The following is a 24,192-nucleotide window of genomic DNA, read 5'->3' on the forward strand; positions in this document are numbered from 1 at the left end:
TTTGAGTATAAAGATTAGAGGCATTTCCAAGTATTTTCTGAAGTGAGGCAGAGGGAAGAAAATCTGTATGGAAACACTGAGACAGCACAAAACCCAACACAAAGTGGAAGGGAGAACATGTGTAAAATAGAAGTTGAAGTGATAGAACAAATGATATTTGGAGTTCCTGAGTGTTTATAATATATTTTTTTCAAAATGACTTCACATAAGTGCCAGAGAAGAAGAGTTTACTTGAGTTGAATTGTTTTGCTTTATGATGCCACTCCCGTAACAGCTAGCTAGTCAACACTTTTAGGGTGGAAGCTTCTTTCAAGTAACTGACAGAAAATTATGCACAATATTTTGAGTTGCATCTCATCAGTTCCAATAATTTAAATATATGTTGTACAGGGAGAATAATTTCTCTGTCCTTTCTCCATCTTCCCAAACATAATGTATGAATGTAAAATTCTAGAGTAGAGTAGATGTGTATTCAGCAGTAGTCATACATGGATGCCTAAGGAAAAGTTCAAGACCACAGATAATATAAATTATACTTCCCTCTAGTTCTTTTCTGTTTTTTAGTAAGGGATTTCCTGCACTAAATATATTTAATATGTATTTTTGGTAACCTACAGTAGTTTTCTTTTTCATGTAGTTGACTGTTGTTCGCTTGAACCATTGTAAACTTTTAGTATTCACAGTATCCTTTTGCAAGAAGTTTCACAGATTAGTTTTCTCTGAGTCTGGCTCCTGCTGACCTATTTTGTTTTGGTTTTTTCTTCCTTTATTAAATGACATCATAAATAGCTGATTCCTAACTAAACTCTGTATCTCCCTAATAATTTTGTAGACCTCTGTCAAGTACCTCTCTCTACTTCCCATCATCCTTTGAAAAAAATTGTAAGTCATTACTTTGTGTGGAAACTAGTTTGTAGCCCTGATTATCTTGTTCTATTTTCTTTTTTCTTTCCTTTTTTTTTTTTTTTTTTTAGATAGGAAGAGCTATTGTATACAATACTCAATATATTAGTGAATCATGGATGTACACACAATCTTCATGTTGTCGTCTGCTTTGTCTGAATTCCTAAGATTTGATTTTTTTTGGACTGCTATTTAGCATTGAGTTGCCATATTTTTTTCTGAATATTTACTTACAGTATTTCTTATATCATAATAACAAGATCTTATTCTTGATTGCTAATAGTTTCTCATGTGTTTAGTGAACAGTTAAGATTTGTTCATGTGTTTAATAATAACAGTTATTATTTTTCTGATACACATAATTTTATATGTACACACATAGAACCTCATTTGCCTTTTTATCTCCTGGTCATACAGTACCATGGAGTCACCCAGAAGTTTGTCTCAATTGTCCCTTTAATAGTTTGGATTGGAACTTTAATGATCATCTAGATCCAGCCCCTGCCATGGTTGCCAGGTTGTTCAAGGCCCCATCCTGTCCGTCTCCTTATTTTGAGGGAGCATTGTGTTTAGGTACCCAAGGAATCCATTCCAAATCTGAAAGCAGAGCTGTTAATGATCCAGATGGAAGATGGTGAGTCAGGTTTTCTATATGTGAACACTTTGTGCAAAAATATTTTTTAATGGAACTTGAGTGAAAATATTGATCATAATAAATGATAACTCATCAGCCTAAAAAGGGTAGCTCTCTGTACTGTACTGTATATTTACAGATGATCTCGACACGATGCAAATACTGAAATTACATAGTCTGGTGATACAAGGGTATTAAAATTAGCAAAAAGGAAGATGGAGAACTGGAGAAAGACCTTGCTACTCTGAGGTAATGATGAATGAAAATAATCATAAAGCAGTTGTCATAGGATAAATAATTTTAAAATGTTCAGTGGTGAACTTCATTCTTTTGAATGTGGTTTTGCAGGTTCTGTGAAAATAATAGGTTAGTGCTTACTAACAATGCTTTTCTCTGGATCTCAGAGGGGATGTAGTAGAACTGGGAAAAACACACAGGTGATGATCAAAATCAGTGAATGAGGGGGCATATGGTAGGGGTGCATTCCTTGTGTAGGACTGAAAGGTGAACAGGGAGCAACCATACACTGCCTTCCTGTACAAGTGTTAATGAATCTCAAATGTAACCAGCAAAAGGCAAACTGGAAACAAAGATGTGCTTCCCACAGCATGGAGTTAGGTTACAATTTGCTTTATGAGCGTTAAGAGTGGTAAAGTTTTCATGGTTCAGAAAAGTTTTGATGAACTTGGAGACAAAAGAAGTTAAATACCATCCTTGGCACTTTGTGTTTTGTGTCCCAGCTTGCCATATCCCCAGAAAATATTCTGGCAAGGGTAATCACATGCTTTGTGTGTCTTTGTATTTTTTCCTAGCCATCAGCTGCTGGCAATAGTCAGGGACAGAAGATTGGACTAGGTGGATCTTTGGTCTGATGCAGCTGGTCTCCTCTTCTGATTAGCTGTCCATGCTATCTGCTTTTCTCCTGTCTGACCTAATTTTTTTTCTGCTGCAAATTAAGTTGATATTTTTGGATTTGTCCCAACTTTAAATACCTTTGCCAAAGTTCCATTTTGGTTCTTTAATACATGTCTTCCATTTCAAACCTTGAAGGACCTTGGATTAGGAGCTCAAGTTTCAGTCACTGTTGCTTGAAGCCACCTTCAACTGCAGCTATGAAACAAGTGCATACTCTGACCAAGCCACATTGCTGACTGAAGCTCCTGTACCTTTGTAGTTTCCAGCACCAATATTTTTTAGGGACAAACTGGTTAGGCAGTCTTAGATGAGATACAGCCATCTCCTTTGTTGTTGTGTATTGTACTTGTAGATTTGATGTTGCCTGAGCCCATGTGATGATTGTGGAATATTCTGTGAACAAGAGAGGCTTCCTGGCACTGTACAGAACCTCTCTCTACAGCCATGCCAAACTGAAGATAAAGCAGTAACTTGTGCTGCTCTGCTGGCAGTATATCATATGTTTATTCACCTGCCTTAGTGCCTCCTTCCTTCACCAGAGCCAGACACCAAGCTATTTCCCACCTCTCCTGTCATTTGGCAGTGCATAAGGACCCACTTATGTGGCTGTGTCTTACTCTCTGGTGCTAGGGGTGTTGTCAGCAGTGTTGAATTGGTCTTGGCAAGAGTGTCACTGTGGTTTTTCATCTTTGTGCCTGACTTTTTTAGTGCTCTTGATCTGCTGCTGAAAAGTACAATGCTCCTTGAACAACTGAGGTGTTACTGCATAAACTGTAACGTGATGCTGTGTCTTCCCTCCTTAACTCTGTCAGGGATTGCTGTGTTGTGTGGCAGGATGGCTGTGTGTTCCCGTCACTGAGGAGTCCTGTCAGAGTTTGGTAGATACCCTGCACTGTGTGGACTCCCTCATGTTCATCCTGTCAGCTAGGCTCCTTTGGAGTCATCCTGCTTGGTGTAGTAGTTGCTGTCCTCATTTCACACATTAGCAAAAAGCAGAGCTTTATTTAAGAGCTGTATTTAAGGAGATGGCACACCTATCTACTCACAGCCTGTGTCTTCTCTTTATCACAATGCTGCAGCAGATTTAGTTATGTGCCCTAAAGTTAAGGATGCTAAGAGATCAGACATTACAGACTGAAAAAAGATCTTTTCCTCTGTACTTTTTCCTGTTCTGCTTAGCAAGCTGTCAGGCTTCACTCACCATGTCTTTGTGATGTGCTTTATACACTGATATATCAAGAGAATGCTCAGGTTTTGTTCATGAGTCCAGGTCATTTCGTGGCTGGTGCTGCAGGCTGAGCACAATGCTGTGAGAGCAGTCATGTGGCTGCCAGCTGTGCTGCTTCTGTGCCACTGGCAGCCCTCTTGATCACTTGAATGTGTCAGTGCAGACAACATTTTGCTATTCACATGCTGTCTATCTGAATGTCTCATCAAAGTTTCTCTGCCAATTTTCTTGTATTTTCCAAAAAGTGAAATGTTATTTCCATTTATAATTAGAGTTTGCCCTGAACTTTAGTTGTTGGGATTAAGCATTTAGCTGTATGTATTCCCTTGCATCATTCTCACACAGTCCTTAGCAGCAGCTCTTCTCTGTAAATTGCTGTGCATCTACTCTGAAGAGTTTCATAGGCTTTGGCAGAAGTTCCTCAGAGCAGTGGATTGCTTGCCTTCTTGTCTCCTCTAGTTGTGTGTTGTATGCACGTGCTGGGCATTTATATTTTTCTTTTCTCAGAAAATGGATTTATGAAATAATACATAGTACTAGTCAAAAGGTCAATAGTTTGGAGCATCTTAAAAGATCAATTTCTGTTATTCCTTGGAATATAAATGGTGAACTATTAATATTCTGAGTTTATCCTAAAAGGATGACTTAGTATTCTGACATTTCAAAAAACTGGAAGCAAAGATTTTAATTTTGCTGGTAAATCCAGACTATAATTAGTTTGTTATAATGCTGTGCCACTGTTTAAAATATCTTAACTGTTTGACTTCAAGCTGTCTTTGTTCAAAACCACACTTCACTACCACTTTCCTACAATGAAAATTTTCTTAGGATCTTAAAAAATTATTATTGTAAAACCTTGTATAATTAAGGTAATTGCAGAACAGAATTTTCAAGTTTCTTTGAAGAAGGCTTGACAAGTAAAACAAATTTTTATTGCAAAAGTCCATGGTTCTAGTTCTATTTAGGTTTGTATTTAGGTGGTATTTGTCAATACCACAACAGTCTTTGTGAATCCAAGATTGAGAAATACAGGTGTTTTTTTTTTTTTTTTAACAAGTGACACTTTTAGGGTTTTAAAATTAATTTTTGAGTAATTAATGAGGTTTCACAATCTGCTTTTTTGATTTGGAACTCACTCGGAGTTGTGGGAAAAAATTGAAAGTGAATTTCACTTTCCCAAGGGTTAGGTTCCCACAGTAGTACTAAAGGCTTTGCACCTGAGGCTGAAGTTCAACAACTGGTTTCAGTTGAAAGCAACACAGTTGTCCAGCCTTTCCCTGTTCCCTACAGCTAACTTCTATTCTTTCTCTTTTTCTGACATAAGCCTTTGTGCTCTAGTGAGACAAATCAAATTAGGAAATTAACTCAAGCATCTGAAAAATGTCATGGTAAAAATGTCATGGATTAAATAGAGTTTTTGATATATAACTCATTCTAACTCTCCCTGACTGAATTTTTCTGTTTTTCTAAAGGTGATAAATTACATTCTGCTTCTCTGATAGGTGTCACAACCATATAATCTCCTCCTGTCATATGCATGCAGATGCTTTCCTTTCTCTACGGCAAGATATAGAGTACCCTTGTTTTAGTTGGTCTGATCAAGAAACACTAAAGTTTACTTCAATGCAAATGCTTTTAAGTTCAATTTAATTTTCAAGTTGTAAATTCTATTTTGGACTTGAAGAGGGTTTTGTGAGCCTAAAACTTGTATGGTTTTGCTACATGAATTAGTTGGTTTAGTGAGAGATAATACACTCCTTTGATAAACATTGCCTTACTTGGGTTTTCATAATATTTTGGTACTGAATTCTCTTGCAAACTGAAAATTGCGTGGTAGCTTGAAACATATATATTTTTAAAATAAAACTGGAAACTAAATGTTATATTTTTAACTCCATCTTCCAACTGAGAAAATTTCACCACCTTTGTAATAGCAACTGCAGAAGTTGCCAGAAGGAAATACAGACTCTTTGGCAATAGCACACAAGGCAGTTGGGAGCTTTTCACACCTGGAATCTGCAAATGGTGATGAGTATTTTTGGCACCAAGCATTTGAGAAAGGAAAACCTAAAATTACATTGGTTCTTGTTGAATTTTTAAAAAGATTTTCTTCACAACCAGTACAGTTGGAAATTTAAGTCAAGATTTTAAATTCAATTTTCTCATTGATGTGATGAATGATGATTTTTCAAAACACCAGCTTTTAATGGATGTATTTAGAAAATATTCAGGTTTAAGTGTAGGATGGCTTTCTAGTTTGGATGTTCAAATAGATGCCTTTAAATAATTTCTATCCCTGGAATTAACAATTTGAACATATTCTTAGCCTTTCTAAGACAGTGGGCTTTGCTGTAAATGTGGTGAAATTAGGACCTTTGAACATTTCCTGCCCTGATTTTCTCTTTATTCTGGCCTTTTAAAATGTTCTCTGTTCTTCAAGTTCTGCTTAAAAATAGAAAATACAGAAATGGAAACCATCTTAGGCAGATTTCAGTTGGTTTACTAATTTTTTGAATGAGTTGAAGACAGGCAGGTAGGGCTCCTAGTATGCTCAGGGAGTTCCTAATAGCAAAAGGTCAATACTATTCCATAGTGGAGTCAACACGACATATGTTCCTTTCTATGGAACAGAAGTAATCTTCTGTGCTCCCTTGCTTTGTCCTGGAACTTACAGTATCTACATTAGGCCAAAATTGTCTGTGCTACTTTTTCAGCCTTAGGTCTGAATTTAAGCATCCATAAAGGCTGGTAAGCAGAGGTTGGCTTCAGTTTAGGCTCTCTCTAAGGGAATTATAGACATATACACAAATACTTTCAAGGATTGCCCTTTTTACTGGAACTTTTGCACTGTTATTTTCAAATACCATATAATCTCTTAGTGTACTTGGATGGGGTAAATTCATCTTTTACAAGGCTAATGTGTAGTTAAAATCAGTTAAAGTGAATAGAAAGGTTTTAAATAATGGATGTCTGTACAGCATTCTGGATATTAGCTCTAATGCTCCTTTTCCTGTTCTTGTTTTATACTGCAATCATTTCCCAGCAAAGGCTTATGTTATGGAACAGTCTATCCTCATTCTCTTGCACTAGTTACTCCATGACCTCTCACCTGGAAATAAATTTGACCGAGGGCTAATTGTCTTTCATTGTAGTTGTGTTATCTTGAAAAGTGTCTCTGAAGTGACAAACTGATGAGTTCATGAATACAGAATTTAATTATATCTATTGCAATTAGAGTGACTGTTACTTTTTTAGGAGAATTGTAAAGACATGTTTGTTTTGCTGAAAATAGCCTTACTGCCACCTAAAAAACTGCACTGCTAAAGGATTCATCTGCTGAATGAGTAAGGGAAAGCTTGCCCCTTAACTGTGTGTCATTAATTATTCATCTGCTTCAGTAGAATACAGAACATGCTGCAGCTTTCTTAAATTGTTAACAGTATTATAGCCTGGTAAAGAGCTGTGCCGAAAACAATGTATCTCAGTAATACAGATGCAACGGTATTTACTTATATGAGTCTTTAATTCATCTGTGAAATTTGGAATGGGCCAGTCAGTCTGAATTCAAATCCTTTCAAATTCAGAGAAATTTCAGTTTCAATCTAGACCTGAGAACCACCTCCAAAGAATGCATATTTATATCTGTCCAAAAGTCCTTTAAATGTAGTCATCTCTAGTAATGTCCTTTTCTTCTGTATAAATTTGGGGAAGGTGATTGTAGTCTAAATTGCACCTACTAGAATACATGTTATCTGTTACTAGGTAAGGAATATAAAGATATTTATCCACTGCAGTACATAAATAATTAACAGATTTGCAGATTATAGTTTTAAGACCATTAGAGACCACATCAGAGCAATGAAACTCTGCCTGGGTTAGATTGTGAATAAGGTCTTCAAAAACCATATTCTTGCTACAAGAATATGCCTGAGTGTAAGGATGGAGGTATTTAAGTGTTATAGGGTATAACTGTATAAATGTATAAGTGTCTGATAGTGTTGTGGTTTAGCAAAAGTATAAAGCATTTTCAGACTTAAATTAGGGAAATAAGACTTCTACCACAAAGAAGTAATAAGAAAAACTTTTCTCCATATTAGGAATTGGTATGATAGAGTCTAATTCAGTGTGGATGTCTAACTCAATGTTGTTGTCCACACCACAAGAAAAATGTGGAGCAAGGAGAGGGGTGTTTTGAAGGAGGACCATATAAAAGACCCATGGCTGTGAAGGAAGGCTTAAAACTAAATGTATTAATTTACAGGAAGTTAAAAAAGTATTTTTAGGTGTTTAAATGAAGTGAAATTACTGGAAATGGAATTTGGTTACCAAAACTGTAACCTGTGGTAAAAAGTTAAAATTAAATGCATTAAACCTTGAAACAAAGCAAGTTATGTTTATTGTGAGGAAAGAAACATACTGGAACGTGTTAGCAGTGAAGAACATTTGGAGTCTTACATATTAGTGTGTGCTAATTCACTGAAACGGGTTGAAGCTATGAAGTGGCCTGATCAGGAAAAGGTTTGGGCCAAGTTCAAGCCTTCTGGCCTTGAAATTTGTCACTGAATCCTTCTTCTGCTTTACTTAAGTCTTGAAAAAAATAGGATTCTTCAATTTGACATCAACATGTTTGTAATGCTTGCAGTTGATTATTAAGCTTCAGGAGGAGCTTAGCACCTTGTCTTCAGGGGCTCATGAGAGAACTTTGGCCTCCCATGCAGGACAGTTCAATGGATCCTGGTGTTTTATGGCTTTGAATACCTGGTTTTGATGATATAGAATAGATATGGTTGCTTTGTAATGATCTAGGATGAAAGAGATTTAACAAGGAATTAGTGTATTAGAATAGGATTGAGGAATTGTATGCAAATGAAGATTTTGTAACCCTGGCCATGCAGATATTACATACAGCAATAGAGTACTTCTACGGCAATTCTTAAAATACAGGGTGGTTCTTTGAGTGTATGCGTTGGACCTTTGCATTCTGGGCCAGTTGCTGACGCTCTCTCAGTCTGCTCAAGAATTCACAAATGCACAGCTGCCAGAAATACTTGTCAGAGTTGTGACTATAAATTGTAAATTTAAATGTATTAAAAAAAGAAAATAAGTATCAAATCAGGAATCAAGGCTGATAGCAGAATTAACAAAAAACTCTGAATTGTCATATCTTTGATTTAATAAAGCACTTTTCCTACAGGTGATGAATTTTGTTCATGTTTGAAAGCTTCAGCAAAAATCTTACTTGCAATTTTAGATTTTGCTCTGGTGAGATGAATAGTTTCACCATTACTTGTTTTAAGCAAGTATCAGGAAAAAAATAAACCTTCTTGGAATTCCAGTATAGAAGTGAACAATTTTTCAAGACCAACCCATGCTTTGATGTAACTGACAGGTGGTAGAAAGGAAAGCAAACATTTGAGTTAAAGTGGGGAGAAGGGGAAAAGCCGCTGTATGTGCTTTAAGTATGTAATTTTGGAAGTAGATCTTTTCCCCTTCATTAGTGAGTTTCTGTTTCATCTTTGTTCCTGAGTGGGTTATGATAATTCTGTTAGAAAAGACAGTGAGTGTGGTCTGTGGTTAGTAATGTTAAGGGGTTCACATAAATGGCTCTAGTTTTTTTAGAATTTTGACCTTATCTGCAGGGGAGAATTTACTATCACCAGTAGAATTTGAATTGGTTTAGTTGAACCTGATTAAATTGCAGGATGGATGCTGTTACTCGCAATACACAATCTTAATTTGTTTTCCCTTCATTTGTTTGAATTAAATCAATTTAGGCTATGTATTTTGAATGAACACTCCTTTACAGGCACATAATGCACTCTCATTGGGTGTAAATTTAGATCCTCAGCCAATCCAGATTAATGTTTCTTCAGAGGAGTTTCTTTTATCTGGAGTTGGTTCAACTGTCATCATGTCCAATTTAAGCAAAAAGGCATAAATACAACATGAAAAAGAAATATCAAAAAACCATGGAAAACAACCCCAATTTCTGTTGTGTCAAACAAACATTTGTCTTAAAAAGCCAGGTTGTTCAAGCAGTGGAATGTTTACTAAAAAAGCATCTTTTAGTCCCAGTAGTAAGATTGGCAGTTAGCCACATGGAAGGCCATACTGCTGATTTAAATCAGAATGATTTTACCAATTTTGCATATCATTTGTGTGTTAATTCAGGGAGAGAAGCATTGTTCACTTGTAGTTATGCTATTTTGAAAGCCATGGAAATAACCTAAAGCAAACATACTTTTCAAAGAGCGTTGTCTTTGGATAAGAGGGCTTATACAAACAGTTACATTTGTATAATTACACCAGTGTAACAATAAGCCCAGTTCTAGAAAAGCTCAAAGAATTGAAATAAGCTTTTAATTGGTTGTAGTAGTTGCTGATGGGAGCCATTATGGATATGTTAATCTCCAAAGTACAATTTTTTATAATACTATCTATAAACCAATTCAGCAATGATTGCTAAAACCAGAAAATAAAATAAAAAATGAACTGTCAAAATTACCAAAGAAAGGGTTTTTTCCCTTACCAAAACCAGTTGTTTATAGCCTGAGATAATTGTACTTAAGATGTATTTAATCAGAAATAATCCTAGCTATGTGAAACACATTGTAAAATGTGAAGTAGTCTGTATGCAGTGCAACTGAAACTTAAGTATCTATTTCTAACATAGTAATTTTTTGCTTAATATTATTTTAATGTTGTTATATATTACTATAAATTAATTAAACAACTATTGAATAAGTTATTAATTAGATTATTTAATAAGCTACTAATTTTAAAAGGGATTATTAAAATTAGGTTTAAATGTAATTATGCCTTGCAGCAATTTGAAACTGCTTGTGGAATATACCTCTGAAAATGTTTAAGTTTAGTAGTTCTGTATTGAGATTGGTATTGGAGATTTGGGAGGGAGCAAGTTGGAAAATTAAGGAAGGCTATCCTTGAATTTTTTTCTGTACTGGAAACTGACTAAAATTTCAATGTTAGTCACTGTGGGATACAAAAACTAGTTAAGGTGCTGGATGAGAAACAAAACTTTTGCTCTATTTCTTGTTATTCTGTTAGTCACTGAGTTCTGCTCTGTTTCTGCAGCGACTGGTTAAATGGAAGCCATTCCTGGGATCTGGATGGTTTCTACTGACACAGACTTTGCATAGCAGCTCCATCACCTCAGGAGGTTGCAATGAGTGGAGGAGGGGATCAGCCTGACATCCTCAGTGTGGGAATATTGGTCAAAGAAAGATGGAAGGTGGTGAGTATGCCTTCCTGCAATTCTGTGTCTTCTTTTCTTTTTAGAAAGAAGTGGTTTGTGCTTTGAAATTAATTTGAAAATTCTTATGAGATATATTTTGCTTAGTAATTAAATTAATTGTGAATGAGCTTTAAAACTACTTGTTTCTCTTACCCTACTTTAAAGAAAAGTGATGAGGATTTAGAGTGGGTTTTTTTTTTCCTGATAAGGACCTAGGAGAGCTCTTAAATCCCAATGTAGTGCCTGATCCAAGCACAATTGGAAGAGTACTGTTAGTATATTGAACCCAATGAGCCAGTGATTATATCAGTCCATTTTGGAGATGAGTCAGATGCCCTCCCCTGAAACCAGTAGGTTTGTGAGATATGTTACTCCTTATAGGAAGATTTTTCAGGGCCTTGCTGCTCTTCCTTTTGTTTGTTGGATTTTATGGCATAGATTTATTCTCAGCTGATTTGTATTCATTTGATTGTGTGCCAGCATTGGCTTTGCCATAAATAGCTCTGTTCCCTTTTGCTGTTCATATCCTTGATTTGCATCTTGAGGGAAATAGTGTCCAGTTGAAGCTATTTTTGCTGGGAGAAACAGGCTGAGTTTTTGTAGCTCCTTCTCCATTCCTCTTGATCATTTTGGTTTTTTTAACTTAGAATTTTAAAAAAGGGAAAAAAAGACCAGTTCACAATAGAACATTTAGAGTATCTGTGTGTGTGTGTAGTGGCCTGTGAATGGATTTTGAATTGCTCACTTTATATTACTCTCCTATTTCAAATTTTTTGGAACTGTAAGACTGAACATAGAAGATACAAATTAATCATTAATTTTAAATTCATAAGAGAGAATGATTTCAACTCTGTTGTACCCTGTCTTTCACTTAAATATGCAGGAAGCTGATATTAACGTTGTGTGGGGAATCTTTATATTTCCTTCCAGGTAAATAGAACCTAAATAGCTATCTCTGGAGTGTAAGTATTTGTAAAATACCTGCTTATATTTAATCTCAATACAGCAGTGAAGTAAAAACAGAAAGCATAGTCTTGAATCGGAGCAAATAGTATAAAATACCATTTAAAATACAATAATATACAAAATATAATAGATAATAACATACATATCACTAGCCACAAAACCACTTAGTTGTCTGATCTATGCAACAGTGGCTGTGTTTTCTTCAGGTTTATTTTCTTTCCTATGTAATGAAGACTGCTGATGACATAAGTGTCTTCTGGAAAATTTTGCAAGTATGCTGAAGTTCATTTCATGTAATTACACATTTTCACTTTTATGTTTTCCAGATACAGTATTACAGGTAGATGAGTGCAAAATATTTCCTGTGGGTAGCTCTTCAATTTCTTATCTTCTGTAGCAAACATTAAGGACTTCTTGATGGCATCTAAGGCAATAGACTTCCTGAATTCAGGATTTCATAGGAGCGGCTCCCAGCAGAAGAAACTGAAGTGTGGTTTTTGGATTTTTTTATTGTTGAGGACCTTGTTCATTGCAGTTGAGAAAACCAAATCTAAAATTTTTGGACATGAACGTTTTAAAAAACCATGTTCAATTTAGTTTAATTTTAACCTAGACATTAATTAGGGTGATTCTATTTTGAAAAGTAAGCATAAAAAAATTATAAAATATTTTTTCCCCAGCGACAACCTCCTTCTCTAGTGTTGTCTGTTAGCTTTTGCTTTTTTTCTTTGTTGATGCCTTTCCTCGTGCCTCTTTTTTGCCTTTGAAACATTACAATCCCTGCTTGGAGAGACTTGCTTGTAATGATAATTGATTTTAGATGTATTTAAGAATGCCATTCAATATGTAGTGTAAGCAAAAAGATTAAAACTTGTTCGAAATTTTATGCTTTAGCCTGGAAGCATATAAAGGCACAGAAATCAAAGAGAGAATGGAGAGAAAGAGTTTGGGGTGTGAGATGCTAAATGCAAAAAGAGAAGGCTGAAACTAAAGAACAAAGTGGGAAATTGTAATGCAGGTGTAAACAAGGACAATGTGGTCTTCATCACGGTAAAAGATGTTGAGCAGGTGTGGCAGGAGACCAGTATGGTTGAGTGGTCACCACCTGTGTGAACTGGACAGCAAAATGCAAATTAACAGAAGGTGGGAGCAGGGATGGGCTGCCCAAGATTATGCTGGAAATGATGCCTCAGTGTGATGAATATATGGGAAAGCCAGAGCTCAGCTGGCAGTTGTGACTGGTGAAGGATGTGAAAAGCAACAAGAAAAGCTTCTATAGGGACGCTGGCAGCAAAAAAAAAACCCAAAGAAAACATGGACTTATTGTTGAATGTGTGTGACTCAGTGACAAAGGACATGGAAAGTATTTTTTTCTGTAATCAAAGACAGGTTAATTTGTGCCTGGAACTACTGAGTGGTGTAATTATTGGGTGTATGTTAATGATTCTTGTGTATTTTAGCTGAAGGTATAAATTGATCTGTTTATTTTGTTACTGTAGTGATGGTTTTGTTTGTTTTAAATTTATTTTAAGCACATATGTTGAGAAACAATGCTTTCAGCAGCAGTCTTTCGTGGTCTGGCCATTTCTCAAAGCTGGCAAATGAAGTTAGATGATAAATGTGTCTACATTTGTAAGGGGGTGAGGATGGCTGTGTCACCTCTTTCCTTTTCCTCTCACCTTTTTCACCATGTATTCTCACTGGTGTGCTTGTACTATGCTGAAAATTCATGTGTTATCTGTTTCCTTCTTTATTCATAAAGCCTAGGCTATTTTAAAAAATGTTTTTCAAGCTCAGTCAAATGTCTGATGGTGTTAATTAGGAGACATTAGATTACTTTTCAGAATCTGAAAATAGGTCAGCATAGTGCTGCTCTCTAGAACCCTGGACAGTTTAGATGACATTTTATACAGTGTAGTCATATAATGTTAGCAACTGTATGCTTTCAGATGACATTTAGAAAACCATATTAGTCTTAGGGTAAGTTCTTTTTTGTCTCCTTTTCTCTTTTATCAGCTTTAGAATGTTAGCCAGGGGAGGCATTTTGTGAAACAGCATTGACATTTTTTGATATTGAAAACCAAAGAGGTGCCTGTTCCCCGTGACCACTTAAAGCAGAGTGAAAGAAACACCTTTTAATATTTGCTCTGAAGGTAGTGCAAACTAATTAGTATGCTATGAGCATTCTTTTTACCTCTTTCTTGCACAGATGAAACTTTCAGTGCTGCAAGTTTCTTGAGTCTGTCTGTAAATAAGAATGATATTGGTGAATTTTAAGTGAATGTGAGTAACATTTGAGATGTATATTCAATGATAATCTAAGCCATTTCTCATAATTTATGATTTAGCTGCTGTATGGAAGTCTCTCCACATAACAGATAATACTGCCTCTTTTCAGGAAGTCCAAAAACTGGTATGACTTTATACCGTTATTATTCAGTGTGCTTATTTCTGAAAGGACAAAAAGATGGTATATTTTAAAAATGTCACTGTGCATTTGTATTTAAAGATCTCTGGGCTGTGTGTGACTATTTGAGGAACGACTTTATTCAGCATGCTGGCTTTGCCCAGATTCATGCTGGGAATACTACTGCAGTCTTCTATTATGCTATATACAATAGTGCAGATGGGGATCAGGTGTGTTCTCTTCCAAACTGTGGTTAGCCATACCTTGGTCAATTATTCAGTAGCTCTTTTATGTACTGAAGGATGTAATTATTATTTTTAAATCTATTTGTAATAAAACAGGGTTTGCAGTATGACAGGCAGAACAAAGACGTATTGCTGTTTTTTTTCTTTCCTCTCCCCTCTTAAAAATATGTTTTTGTTCTTTCTTTTTCCCCAATATAGTTGAGGAAAATAGGAGGTGGAGGATTTGGAGAAATTTACGATGCACTGGACTTGCTTACTCGGGAAAATGTTGCACTGAAGGTCGAATCAGCTCAGCAGCCAAAGCAAGTGCTGAAAATGGAAGTAGCTGTGTTGAAGAAGCTGCAAGGTAGGGCTATACCTTGGATATGTGAGAAGTAGAATGTCAGTGTATCTTCTTTAAAAAATAATTGTGATTATAATAATATTTTTAGTAAATATTTCCTATATTCTGCAGGTTCTTGGTAAATGATTATTAAAAGTGGAATAGAAGCTCTTTCAGATGCTGAAAGTTTTGCTACAGTGAAGCTTTTGTTTGAAATGGGATGAGATGAAAATAAAACGAACAAAAATTCAATTGCTGCAAAAATCTTGGTTCAGATTTAGTTTGTTCTGAATCCATATCTTCTCTTTGTTTTTTGCTCTAGACTTTGTTATTCTTGTTTTTATTTTTTCTTCTAAGATTTTTTTTTTCTGTACTCTGTAGCATTGAATATTTGAGGGTCCTTCACATAGCATATGCGTTAAGAATATTTGTTTGCTTTGCTTTGCAGGTATTGCTGACATTTCTAATATTGAAATAGGAAACATACTTAAAAAATCCCCATGAGCAAAAGCTCTGGCTTTAAAATACTGTCACTTGTATGAGAAAACTACTGGCATATAAAATCCTGAAATACTTCCAGAGTTCAATTCCTTGAACCAGAGTTTGGATAGTCACACTTTCTGTACCTTTAGATACTTAATGAAGTTATCAATACAGAGAAATATGCAGTGACTTCTCTTCATTGGTTTTTGCAACACAAGATTACAGAAAGATAGTTTAAACAATTACTTTTTCTTTAAAAATTATTATTTTTATTCTGGAAGATTTTGAATAATACATGCATTCCTGTCAGCAGCCCAGTTTTTCCAAAGTCTTACTTTGTATAAAACAAAGTCTGCATGACATATGGTGCTGCCTAATGTGCTGTAAAGGTCACGCTGCAGCAGGAATTGACAGCCTCTATAGATTTAAGAGGGCAAGCATGTCACATGTTATGATGGTAACAAACTGTTCCTATGCTTTTGTCTGTTTCAAGGATTTCACTAAAACATCTACTATTATATAGCTGAGCAGGGAGATTTTCTTAGAATTTTAAAGTTTCTAGTCCAGAGATGAATAGGAAATTTCAATATTGCCACTTGAAAGTTTGGAAAACATTTGTCAGGATTCTTGAAAGAAATTATCCTGAAGACAATGAGTTTTGAAGAACAAAATACTCTGTAACTCCTGGGGTTTTTAAATGCTCAGAATTAATTTTTTCCAAGAGTTTGTGGGTCTTTTTCTGTACACATGAGCTTGATTCTATTTTACAAGACCCAGAGTCCTTAAAATGGAATAGATGAAAGAACTAGATGATAAGGAAATTAGTAGAGCTGAAAGAAAACACTGCAATTTGGTAGCACTACAATGCCAATGGATTTATGAAATCATAACCTTATATATATATATATATATATAATATAGGACTGTGTAACTGGAGTGCATTTTAACTTTGCACTGTTGATTACAGTACGGTGGAATTTCAGTTAGGGTATTAGAAAACAGATTTTTTTGTTAGTCAAAACTTTTTTATCTTTTGAAATACATGCGGAAAAAAGTTGATGAAATAATAAAATATTTATGTGTGAAAAATTGTGATAGGGCCTTACAGAAGTTATGCTCTCCGAGGAATAATTAGGAAACTATAATTCCAAACAGTCCAAGTCTTCCTACAGAAGAGTCTTTGGTTCTATTCAATAATGGGAAACATCTAGATGAAAAGAACAGAACAATGAAACACATGAACAACAGTTCCACTGAGACAAATAATCCACAAAATATGTAATCCAAATAAATATTTATGTTATTTATTTTCTCAGTATTATTTTTCTGAGCAAATAATAAATGGAAGATTTTGTATAACTTAAAATCAGATTTTATATGAGATCGTTAAAAATAACACTTTTTCCAATCTTTCTTATGAGAAAACAATCTAAAGATATTATTCCTTATCTTTTATAACTTGTTGCTCTCTTGCACCACAAAAAAAAAAAGAAGTTGGTGGTGATAGTAACACTAGAGGTGACCTCCAGTCATTGTTGGGGAAGTTTACACCTAACACTGTTACTGCTCTGGTTTTAGACAAGGAATATGGTCAGTGATCAGTAAGGAAAACTTAGTGAAGAGATGGGTCAATGAACCTTTTGCATATATTGTGATTTATAATTTGCGTAGATACAATACTTTAGTTTTACATGCAGCTTTTTTTTATCCATACTTGGAAGGTTTTTGTTAAATAAGGTTAGGGTAGGGACCATTTTATGTTTTATAGGAAATTTTTTCTCCTAGGAGCCATTTGCATTAATTTCTTTACAGTCACAAGCTTCATTATGGAAGGGCTAAAAATTTGAAGCATAGGGAAAATGAAGAAAAGTGGATGAGAATGGGGAATAGAAAACAACTTTATAATTACTTCTTAAAGATTTTTTATTATTCCTAAATGCTTTTCTTATAATGTAGAAATTAGTCTTATTTTTGACATTTTTTTTTCTTTTTATGAAGATTCTGACCAGGTGAAATTGTAAACAGTTCTTTTAGGATGTTTTTGTAACAACTTTACATTATCATACGTCCTCTAAGACCAACTTTTATCTTGTTGTTCTACCCCTTTTTGGTGTGTGTATGTATGAGTATACATATAATTACTCTTCTCTTCTCTATAGGTTTAGGTTCTCTTCTTGCAAAGTGTTCTAGTTACATTGGTTGTAGAGAGGAAGGAATAGAATTGTCATGAAAATCCTTTTTATTTCAAATTTTGGAAAATTTCCTCTGTAATAAGAGACAATGAGCTTGCAGTGTTGGTGAAGATTTTCTTCATGTGTGGATCTGAGTTTTAAAAAATATTGCACAGTTTGTGGAATATTATAAAGAAACAGGCTTTTAGAAGAGAATAAATCAACAGATGTGTTCTTCTAGTGTATAGTAGTCCAAGGGACATTTTTATAAATATCCCTAGGACTACTATAGTTATAAACATGCTTTTGAATGTATCTGTACTAGGGTCTTACTTCACAGAAACTGTGAAACTGATATAAGAATAGATGTTTGCAGAAGTAGGGATGCACTATTTGTTACCATTCTTCATTTTCAGATACTTTTGAAATTAGAACAGTGTGATCATTATTGCAGGGGTAAAATGAGTAATAACTATGTGGTATAATGAAGTATATAAAAGCAGTATCTTTGTATATGGTACAGTGACTAATGAAAAACTTCAAATAAGTTTTTTTTAAGACTCTGAGCTAGCAAAACCTGCTGGAATATGTGAGCAATTGTATGACTTCTCTCTCAATTGTGAAGGAGGACTAGGCTCACTGATACGGCCATTTATTGCAGCTTAGTCATCAATTACATCTTAATTTTTCTTCTCCCTGCTGTCTCCTAATTATTGTTGCAGAATATTGTTTAACTCTTTAAGTTTCTTATTTTTGCCTTTTTTTTTAAAGAAATCTGCTGCAACAGATGGTTGTTTTGTTTAACCATGTTTTTAGGCCATCTGTTCCCACAGTCAGATGGGAGAAGACAGATTTATCACATCTCACTCAGTGAGAGTGAGACTCACTCAGTTGGTTTCTGTCTCACACAACCTTACAGACTTCTCCCTCACTCATTTACAGCTCTGGAGTGTAATTTAGGTATGGGCTGTGTCTGGTGTAGGCTGTAAAGCTGCTGTAGTGCTACACTGCAGCAGCCTGAGGAATGGCACACAGGCTTAGCACCCTCCCTAGGAGATTTTTCAAGGGCAGAGTTGTTCCCTGCAGCCTATTAACATCATCTTCTCACTCTGCAGCTCAGCAGTGTAGGTCACAGGTGTAAGAAAATACTGTTTTCCTGCTGAGGAAAAGGCTGTAGTAGGTGTGCACAGCCCCACTGAAGTGGTGGAGGATCATTCTATTTGAATAAGATATTTATGTTCTACTTCTGTCCTTCCTCTTTCCTCAATTTTATGTAAAAATTTCTAGGAAATTTACCACACAAACTGAGTTGGTGCTCCTGTCAAAGTGGGATTTCTCTGACTAAACTGAGTTTTAGACATTTACTGAATTAGTCAGATAAAATCTGACTAATATACCTTTCTCTGGAGATGTTCCTTCACAATACCCACAAGTGGCTGTAAAATTAATCATAACTATTTAAGATGAGACTTCATTAATGGAAACTACAGGAATGAATATACAAAATTTCATCTTGATAAATTTGCTACTAATCCTTTTTCTTCATAAAATTATACTGTCTGTAATATTGCCTGTCTTGAACAAATGGGTGGAAGGAAAAAGTGGAGAAAAAATAGTGATGCTTAAAGTTTAGCACTTACATATTTTCAGAAATGTAGATATATCTTTTAAAATAAATTATTTTGATGGATCTTGTCAAATTTTCATTGTTTGAGAGCCTATCAACCTGTTTTAATTGGATGTGGCAGGCAGCTTCCTGAGGAAGCAAGAAACAGGCAACCACTTTTATGTCAAGTTTGAAATTGAATTAAAACCATTTAGAAGCTGTAGGGTCAAGTTTTAGGGTTTTGATGGAGCTACAGTGCAGCAGTAGCAAAAAGTCCCCTCCGATCTGTAGCTAGACATTAGGGTGTTTTGAAAACAGTAATGAGTGGGATGGGGATTCCCTGGTTATGGCATTCTTGTAATCCTAAGGGTAAAGATATTAATGATAGAAATAATAGGTGACAAATTTATACATCTTTAGCAACCACTTGAGATCATCAGCTTGCTGTTGGCTGTAGCTTCCATTGGTGTGAGAAAGGAAGGTAAATGGCCTGAGGAACTTTAATCCCACAGTTCCCTGTTCTGTCAAAGAATGGGGCAGATTGGGATCATAAGGGGTCACAGCTTTTCTCCAAGTCAATGAACACTGGTACCAAAATGACAAGAGGCTTGCATTCTCATTCTGTTTCCAGCTGCAGCCTTTGGCTTGCCTTTTTCTCTGTATTTACCTGGGGAATCTTCTGCTTTGATTTACAACTGCAGGATAGCAAGGAGATTATTTTTGACCTGTCTTCTCTGCAGTTTGCTCCTAGGACAGGAAGAGGCTTTAAAGAAAATCGGCTTAAACAAAACTCTGATTTTTTTTTTTTTCCCCTTTTTCAGTATACCTGAGCTGAATTTATCTTTTGTAGCTAAACAGCAATGATTGTGTTCTAGAGAAAGATATTAATAAATTAGATTAGTTGAATTACATTTTCAACAATTTTTTTAATACAAAACATAACTCACAGGTAGTACTACGGTTTTCTTTCATCATGGCATCTGCAGCTTACAGAAAAGAGGAATATTGGCTAGGAATATTGTCTATTACAAACCATTAGATTTGTAAGAAAATAACCTTTTCCAGTCCAAAATGTCTCCAATTTGTTGACATTTAGGCATGGTGTCATGCATGTTTTCTTGTGTAAGAGTGAGAGCTGTGGTTATGGGAGAAAGCTTCTCTTTAATTGCAGGTAGAACTAATTTTGGTTTTATTGCTGTTGAACTGTGTGGGGCTTAATTTATTATTTTACATATTTTCCAGTAATTTGCTAGCTATTTACAGGAATAAACCACAAAATTTCATTGTTATTGGCTAATTTGCTTTTTTTTCTCTTAGGAAAAGATCATGTCTGTAGATTCATAGGATGTGGACGGAATGACAGATTTAACTATGTGGTCATGCAGTTGCAGGTTAGTGTATCAAAGTGTTCAATGTTTGCTTGTGTCTTTAGCCAAGTGTATATGAATATAGAAGTGAAATTTTAGAGGATACTAAACAAGCAAACAAAAGAAACCCCAAAGATCACAAATGCATTGTAGTAAGTGAATGTAAATTGAGCATATCCTTGTATCTTTTTCCTTTTATATCCTTTCCATAATTCTCTCAAAAGGGAGAAAGCTTGCATCCTGAGAAAGACCAGACTGTTGGAAGAGTAAACTGTGATGTCTTCTGAGATATTTTACCTTCCCTTTTAGTCTTCACTTGAAGATAGTCTAAAATGTGTTATATGAGCCTCTGTATTTTGTTGGCTTTTTTTATGAAAATGAAAAATTATCCTATGCAAGTAAAAGAAAACACTTCATTTTACTAAAGGACTTGTTCATTAAAAAGGGATAAAATAGGTGCTTAGTACTTAGAGTTATGGGGTTAATGTCCTTTGTCATCCTGGTGAATATGAATAGTGAACCAAAGTGTGTTCTAGTGCCTACTGTTGTCCATCTGTTAATGTAGAAGAACAGTTCTATAATGTCATGGGGTTGCATTTCCTACATGATATATTTTTCATCTGTTTGATATAATGTGCATTTAAATTATGTACTTTTCCTTAAAAAAGTGAGTGTGAAGAAGTCTTCATGAGCATTTTCTCAGGGGCCTTTTTTGGGTGTGACAAAAATACAACTTTAAGTAATTGTGTTTGTACTGGTCTTCTGATAGAGATTAGTTTGTTCCATGTTTTTAGGAATAGACAGGTACTAAGTTTGCATTTTCAAAAGCAAATCCTAAACTTAGTGTTGGAGATACTTGTGGACATACAGTCATTACATTTAGGTGTGATGTGCTACCTGTGAGTGTGAAAATAGGTATTGGGAGTATTTCATGGTTAATCATAAACCACTAAAGAAGAAGTTGGAAGACTTTACAGCATCTGTGAATCTTGGTATTAGTATTTTTCTATGAAAATGCCCTTTTAATTTTATCAGGGTCGGAACTTGGCAGACCTGCGTCGTAGCCAGTCTCGAGGGACGTTCACCATTAGTACCACTCTGCGGCTTGGGAAGCAGATCTTGGAATCTATTGAAAGTATTCATTCTGTGGGATTCCTGCACAGGGACATAAAACCAGTAAGTCTGCCCATTAAATCAAAACAGGCAAGTAAGATGTGGTCATTAGATGGCTGCATAAGTAAGAATAGCTTCTATACTCACTGCTAAAATGCAAAAATGAAAAAGGATGGAAAATTGAATGTTTAATCGTCAGATAGGGCAGATTTTTGCTATTAATTAATGTTGGATCACAACAAGAGTAACTTTGGTATTTTTCAGTCTTTGTCTCCAGTTTAGGCCTCCTTGCAATTTGCTGTAGTTAAAACTTCCAACCCTTATCTTTAGCATTATGTAACCAAGAGTATTTGCCATGAGATATAACATAATGTGCTTGACTAATGGCAATTAATATTGTCATATAATAAATCTAAAAGAATAGATACTAACTGTAGAGTGTATTTATAAGTCCTTCAATAGCAGTTTTTATGTATTTAATATATTTTCAACAAACAAGAATGTTAAAGACAGACTGTATGAGGAAACTATTTTTCATGGTGAAATTCTTATTAGATCTATTGTTAATAGGTTAGCATGAGGAGACTGCCTTCCTGGTAGTATCATGCTTTTGTTCTTACTATTTTCTATTTTACTTTGAATTTATTCCTGAAATTCAGTCACCTATTTTTGATATTGCTCTGTATGACAAATATAATTAGAACTCTGAAGTGCCAGAATTTGTAAATGAGGAAAAATAAGCAAATTTTTGTGTTTTCAACAGATGCAAATATAGTTTGTTATTGTATTTGAGGGGTTCCCAGACAAAGGGAGGAAGGAATGATGAATCTGACTCCATGTTCTTGGAAGGCTAATTTATCATTTTAAGATACTATATTATATTAAAGAATACTAAACTAAACTATACTAAAGGATAGGATACTTACAGAAGGCTAACAAAATAATAATGAAAACTCATGACTCCTTCCAGAGCCCCGACACAGCTTGGCCGTGATTGGCTATTAAGTCAAAACAATTCACATGAAACCAATGGAACAATTGCCTGTTGGTAAACAATGTCCAAACGCATTCCAAAGCAGCAAAACACAGGAGAAGCAAACCAAACAATTATTGTTTTCCTTTTTCTCTGAGGCTTCTCAGCTTCCCAGGAGCAAAATCCTGGGCAAAGAGATTTTTCCAGAAAATATGACAGTGACAGTTTGTTATATCTGACATATATTGCTAACTTTCCTGTCAGCTGAATGATGCTTACATAAAACTTCCAACAAGTTTCTGTACATTAGGAAAATTTCATTTCCATCACTTCTTCCTGGCAACTTTTTATAAAACTTGTATTCCCCCTGACCCATCCCCATTTAAGCCTTCATTTAATATGAAAAGAGCATAGAGGCAGTGGATGTCAAGTGAAATTGGTGAGAAAAAATTAGCTGGAGCTAACTCTGCTTTGTGCTGAACTCCGATCTTGAAATCCTTGATGGTTTGTTTTCCTTGAGACCAATTAGGCAACACTGAAATTCTGTGAGTAGGAAACATGATTAGAAAATTCTTGCTAAAAATTAATATATTCGACATGATAAAGTAAGATGACAAGCTCTTTGGACAATTTAGGCCACTGTTCAGATATGCTAAGTTGGATGCCTGTTTCTCTTAACAGCATTTTCTTCAAATTTATTGGGAGTTCAGTAGAAGTTAAAACATGGAAGGATAGACAAATAGAATATTAATTTTCTGGTTGTGTTATTGCATTAATATGTGAACATATTGAAACCTGTGTGTATTCATCTCTTATCTGTCTGTATTTCTTTTTCTTCCTAGTCAAACTTCGCAATGGGACGTTTTCCAAGCACTTGTAGGAAGTGTTTTATGCTGGATTTCGGCTTAGCACGGCAATTTACCAACTCATGTGGGGATGTCAGACCAGTAAGATTTTTTTCACAGTTGAAACCCAAATTCTTGAGTGTGGTAGTATGCTGTCTTTTCTTCTGGCGAAGTGTTGGAGTTGCATCGAACTGGTAACTGTTGTAAGCTTGACAAACACCATCCCCAGTCAGAAATGCCATATGATTTATTAATTATGTTTAAAGATTGGCAGTAGGGAATGAGTCAGGTTTCTGGTTTTTGGCTTAAGACAGAGGTGTACATCTAAGATACTTTGGGATAATCTGTCATTTGGTTTGGAAAATCAAATGATAAATAGGTCTTCATTAAATAGCAGAAAAATATACCAGAGCTGAATTTCACTTGCTGTTTTATACTGCATATCATTATATTTATATTTTTAAAAAAAACCCAAAACCCAACAACAAAAAAACCTCAGGAGAAAATGTAAAATCAGACACTAAACTGAATACATGTAATCTGAAAGAGAAAGTCTGAATAACTAAAACAGTGATAGGACACATCATTATTGGGACTGTAATTTCAAATTTAACTTTTTCCTTACAGGAAAATATTGTCCCTCTTAATAAAGAGAGGTAAAAGGTCATTTCAGGAAATTACAGGAAGGAGTATTTTGAGGGACAATTTTACATGATGAAAATGTGTTCAAGCTTTATTAGTCTGCCCCAGTGTCTGAGC

At 35.1% G+C, this 24,192-nt stretch overlaps 1 protein-coding gene across 3 annotated transcripts in view; it reads left to right on the forward strand.

Annotated features, from left to right (window-relative positions):
• TTBK2 (tau tubulin kinase 2) overlaps positions 1-24,192 on the forward strand; it is an 82,279-nt gene that overhangs the window by 12,117 nt on the left and 45,970 nt on the right. For all 3 annotated transcript variants that reach the window (XM_014267483.3, XM_005479989.4, XM_026793996.2), the window contains 5 exons: positions 10,776-10,935; positions 14,752-14,899; positions 20,453-20,526; positions 21,538-21,678; positions 23,431-23,535. In XM_014267483.3, the coding sequence (XP_014122958.1) occupies positions 10,867-10,935; positions 14,752-14,899; positions 20,453-20,526; positions 21,538-21,678; positions 23,431-23,535 (537 nt within the window). In that variant the 5' untranslated portion in view covers positions 10,776-10,866. The remainder of the gene's footprint in view (positions 1-10,775; positions 10,936-14,751; positions 14,900-20,452; positions 20,527-21,537; positions 21,679-23,430; positions 23,536-24,192) is intronic.

This window comes from Zonotrichia albicollis, chromosome 6 (genome assembly GCF_047830755.1).
Source record: "Zonotrichia albicollis isolate bZonAlb1 chromosome 6, bZonAlb1.hap1, whole genome shotgun sequence".
Taxonomy (NCBI): Eukaryota; Metazoa; Chordata; class Aves; order Passeriformes; family Passerellidae; genus Zonotrichia; species Zonotrichia albicollis.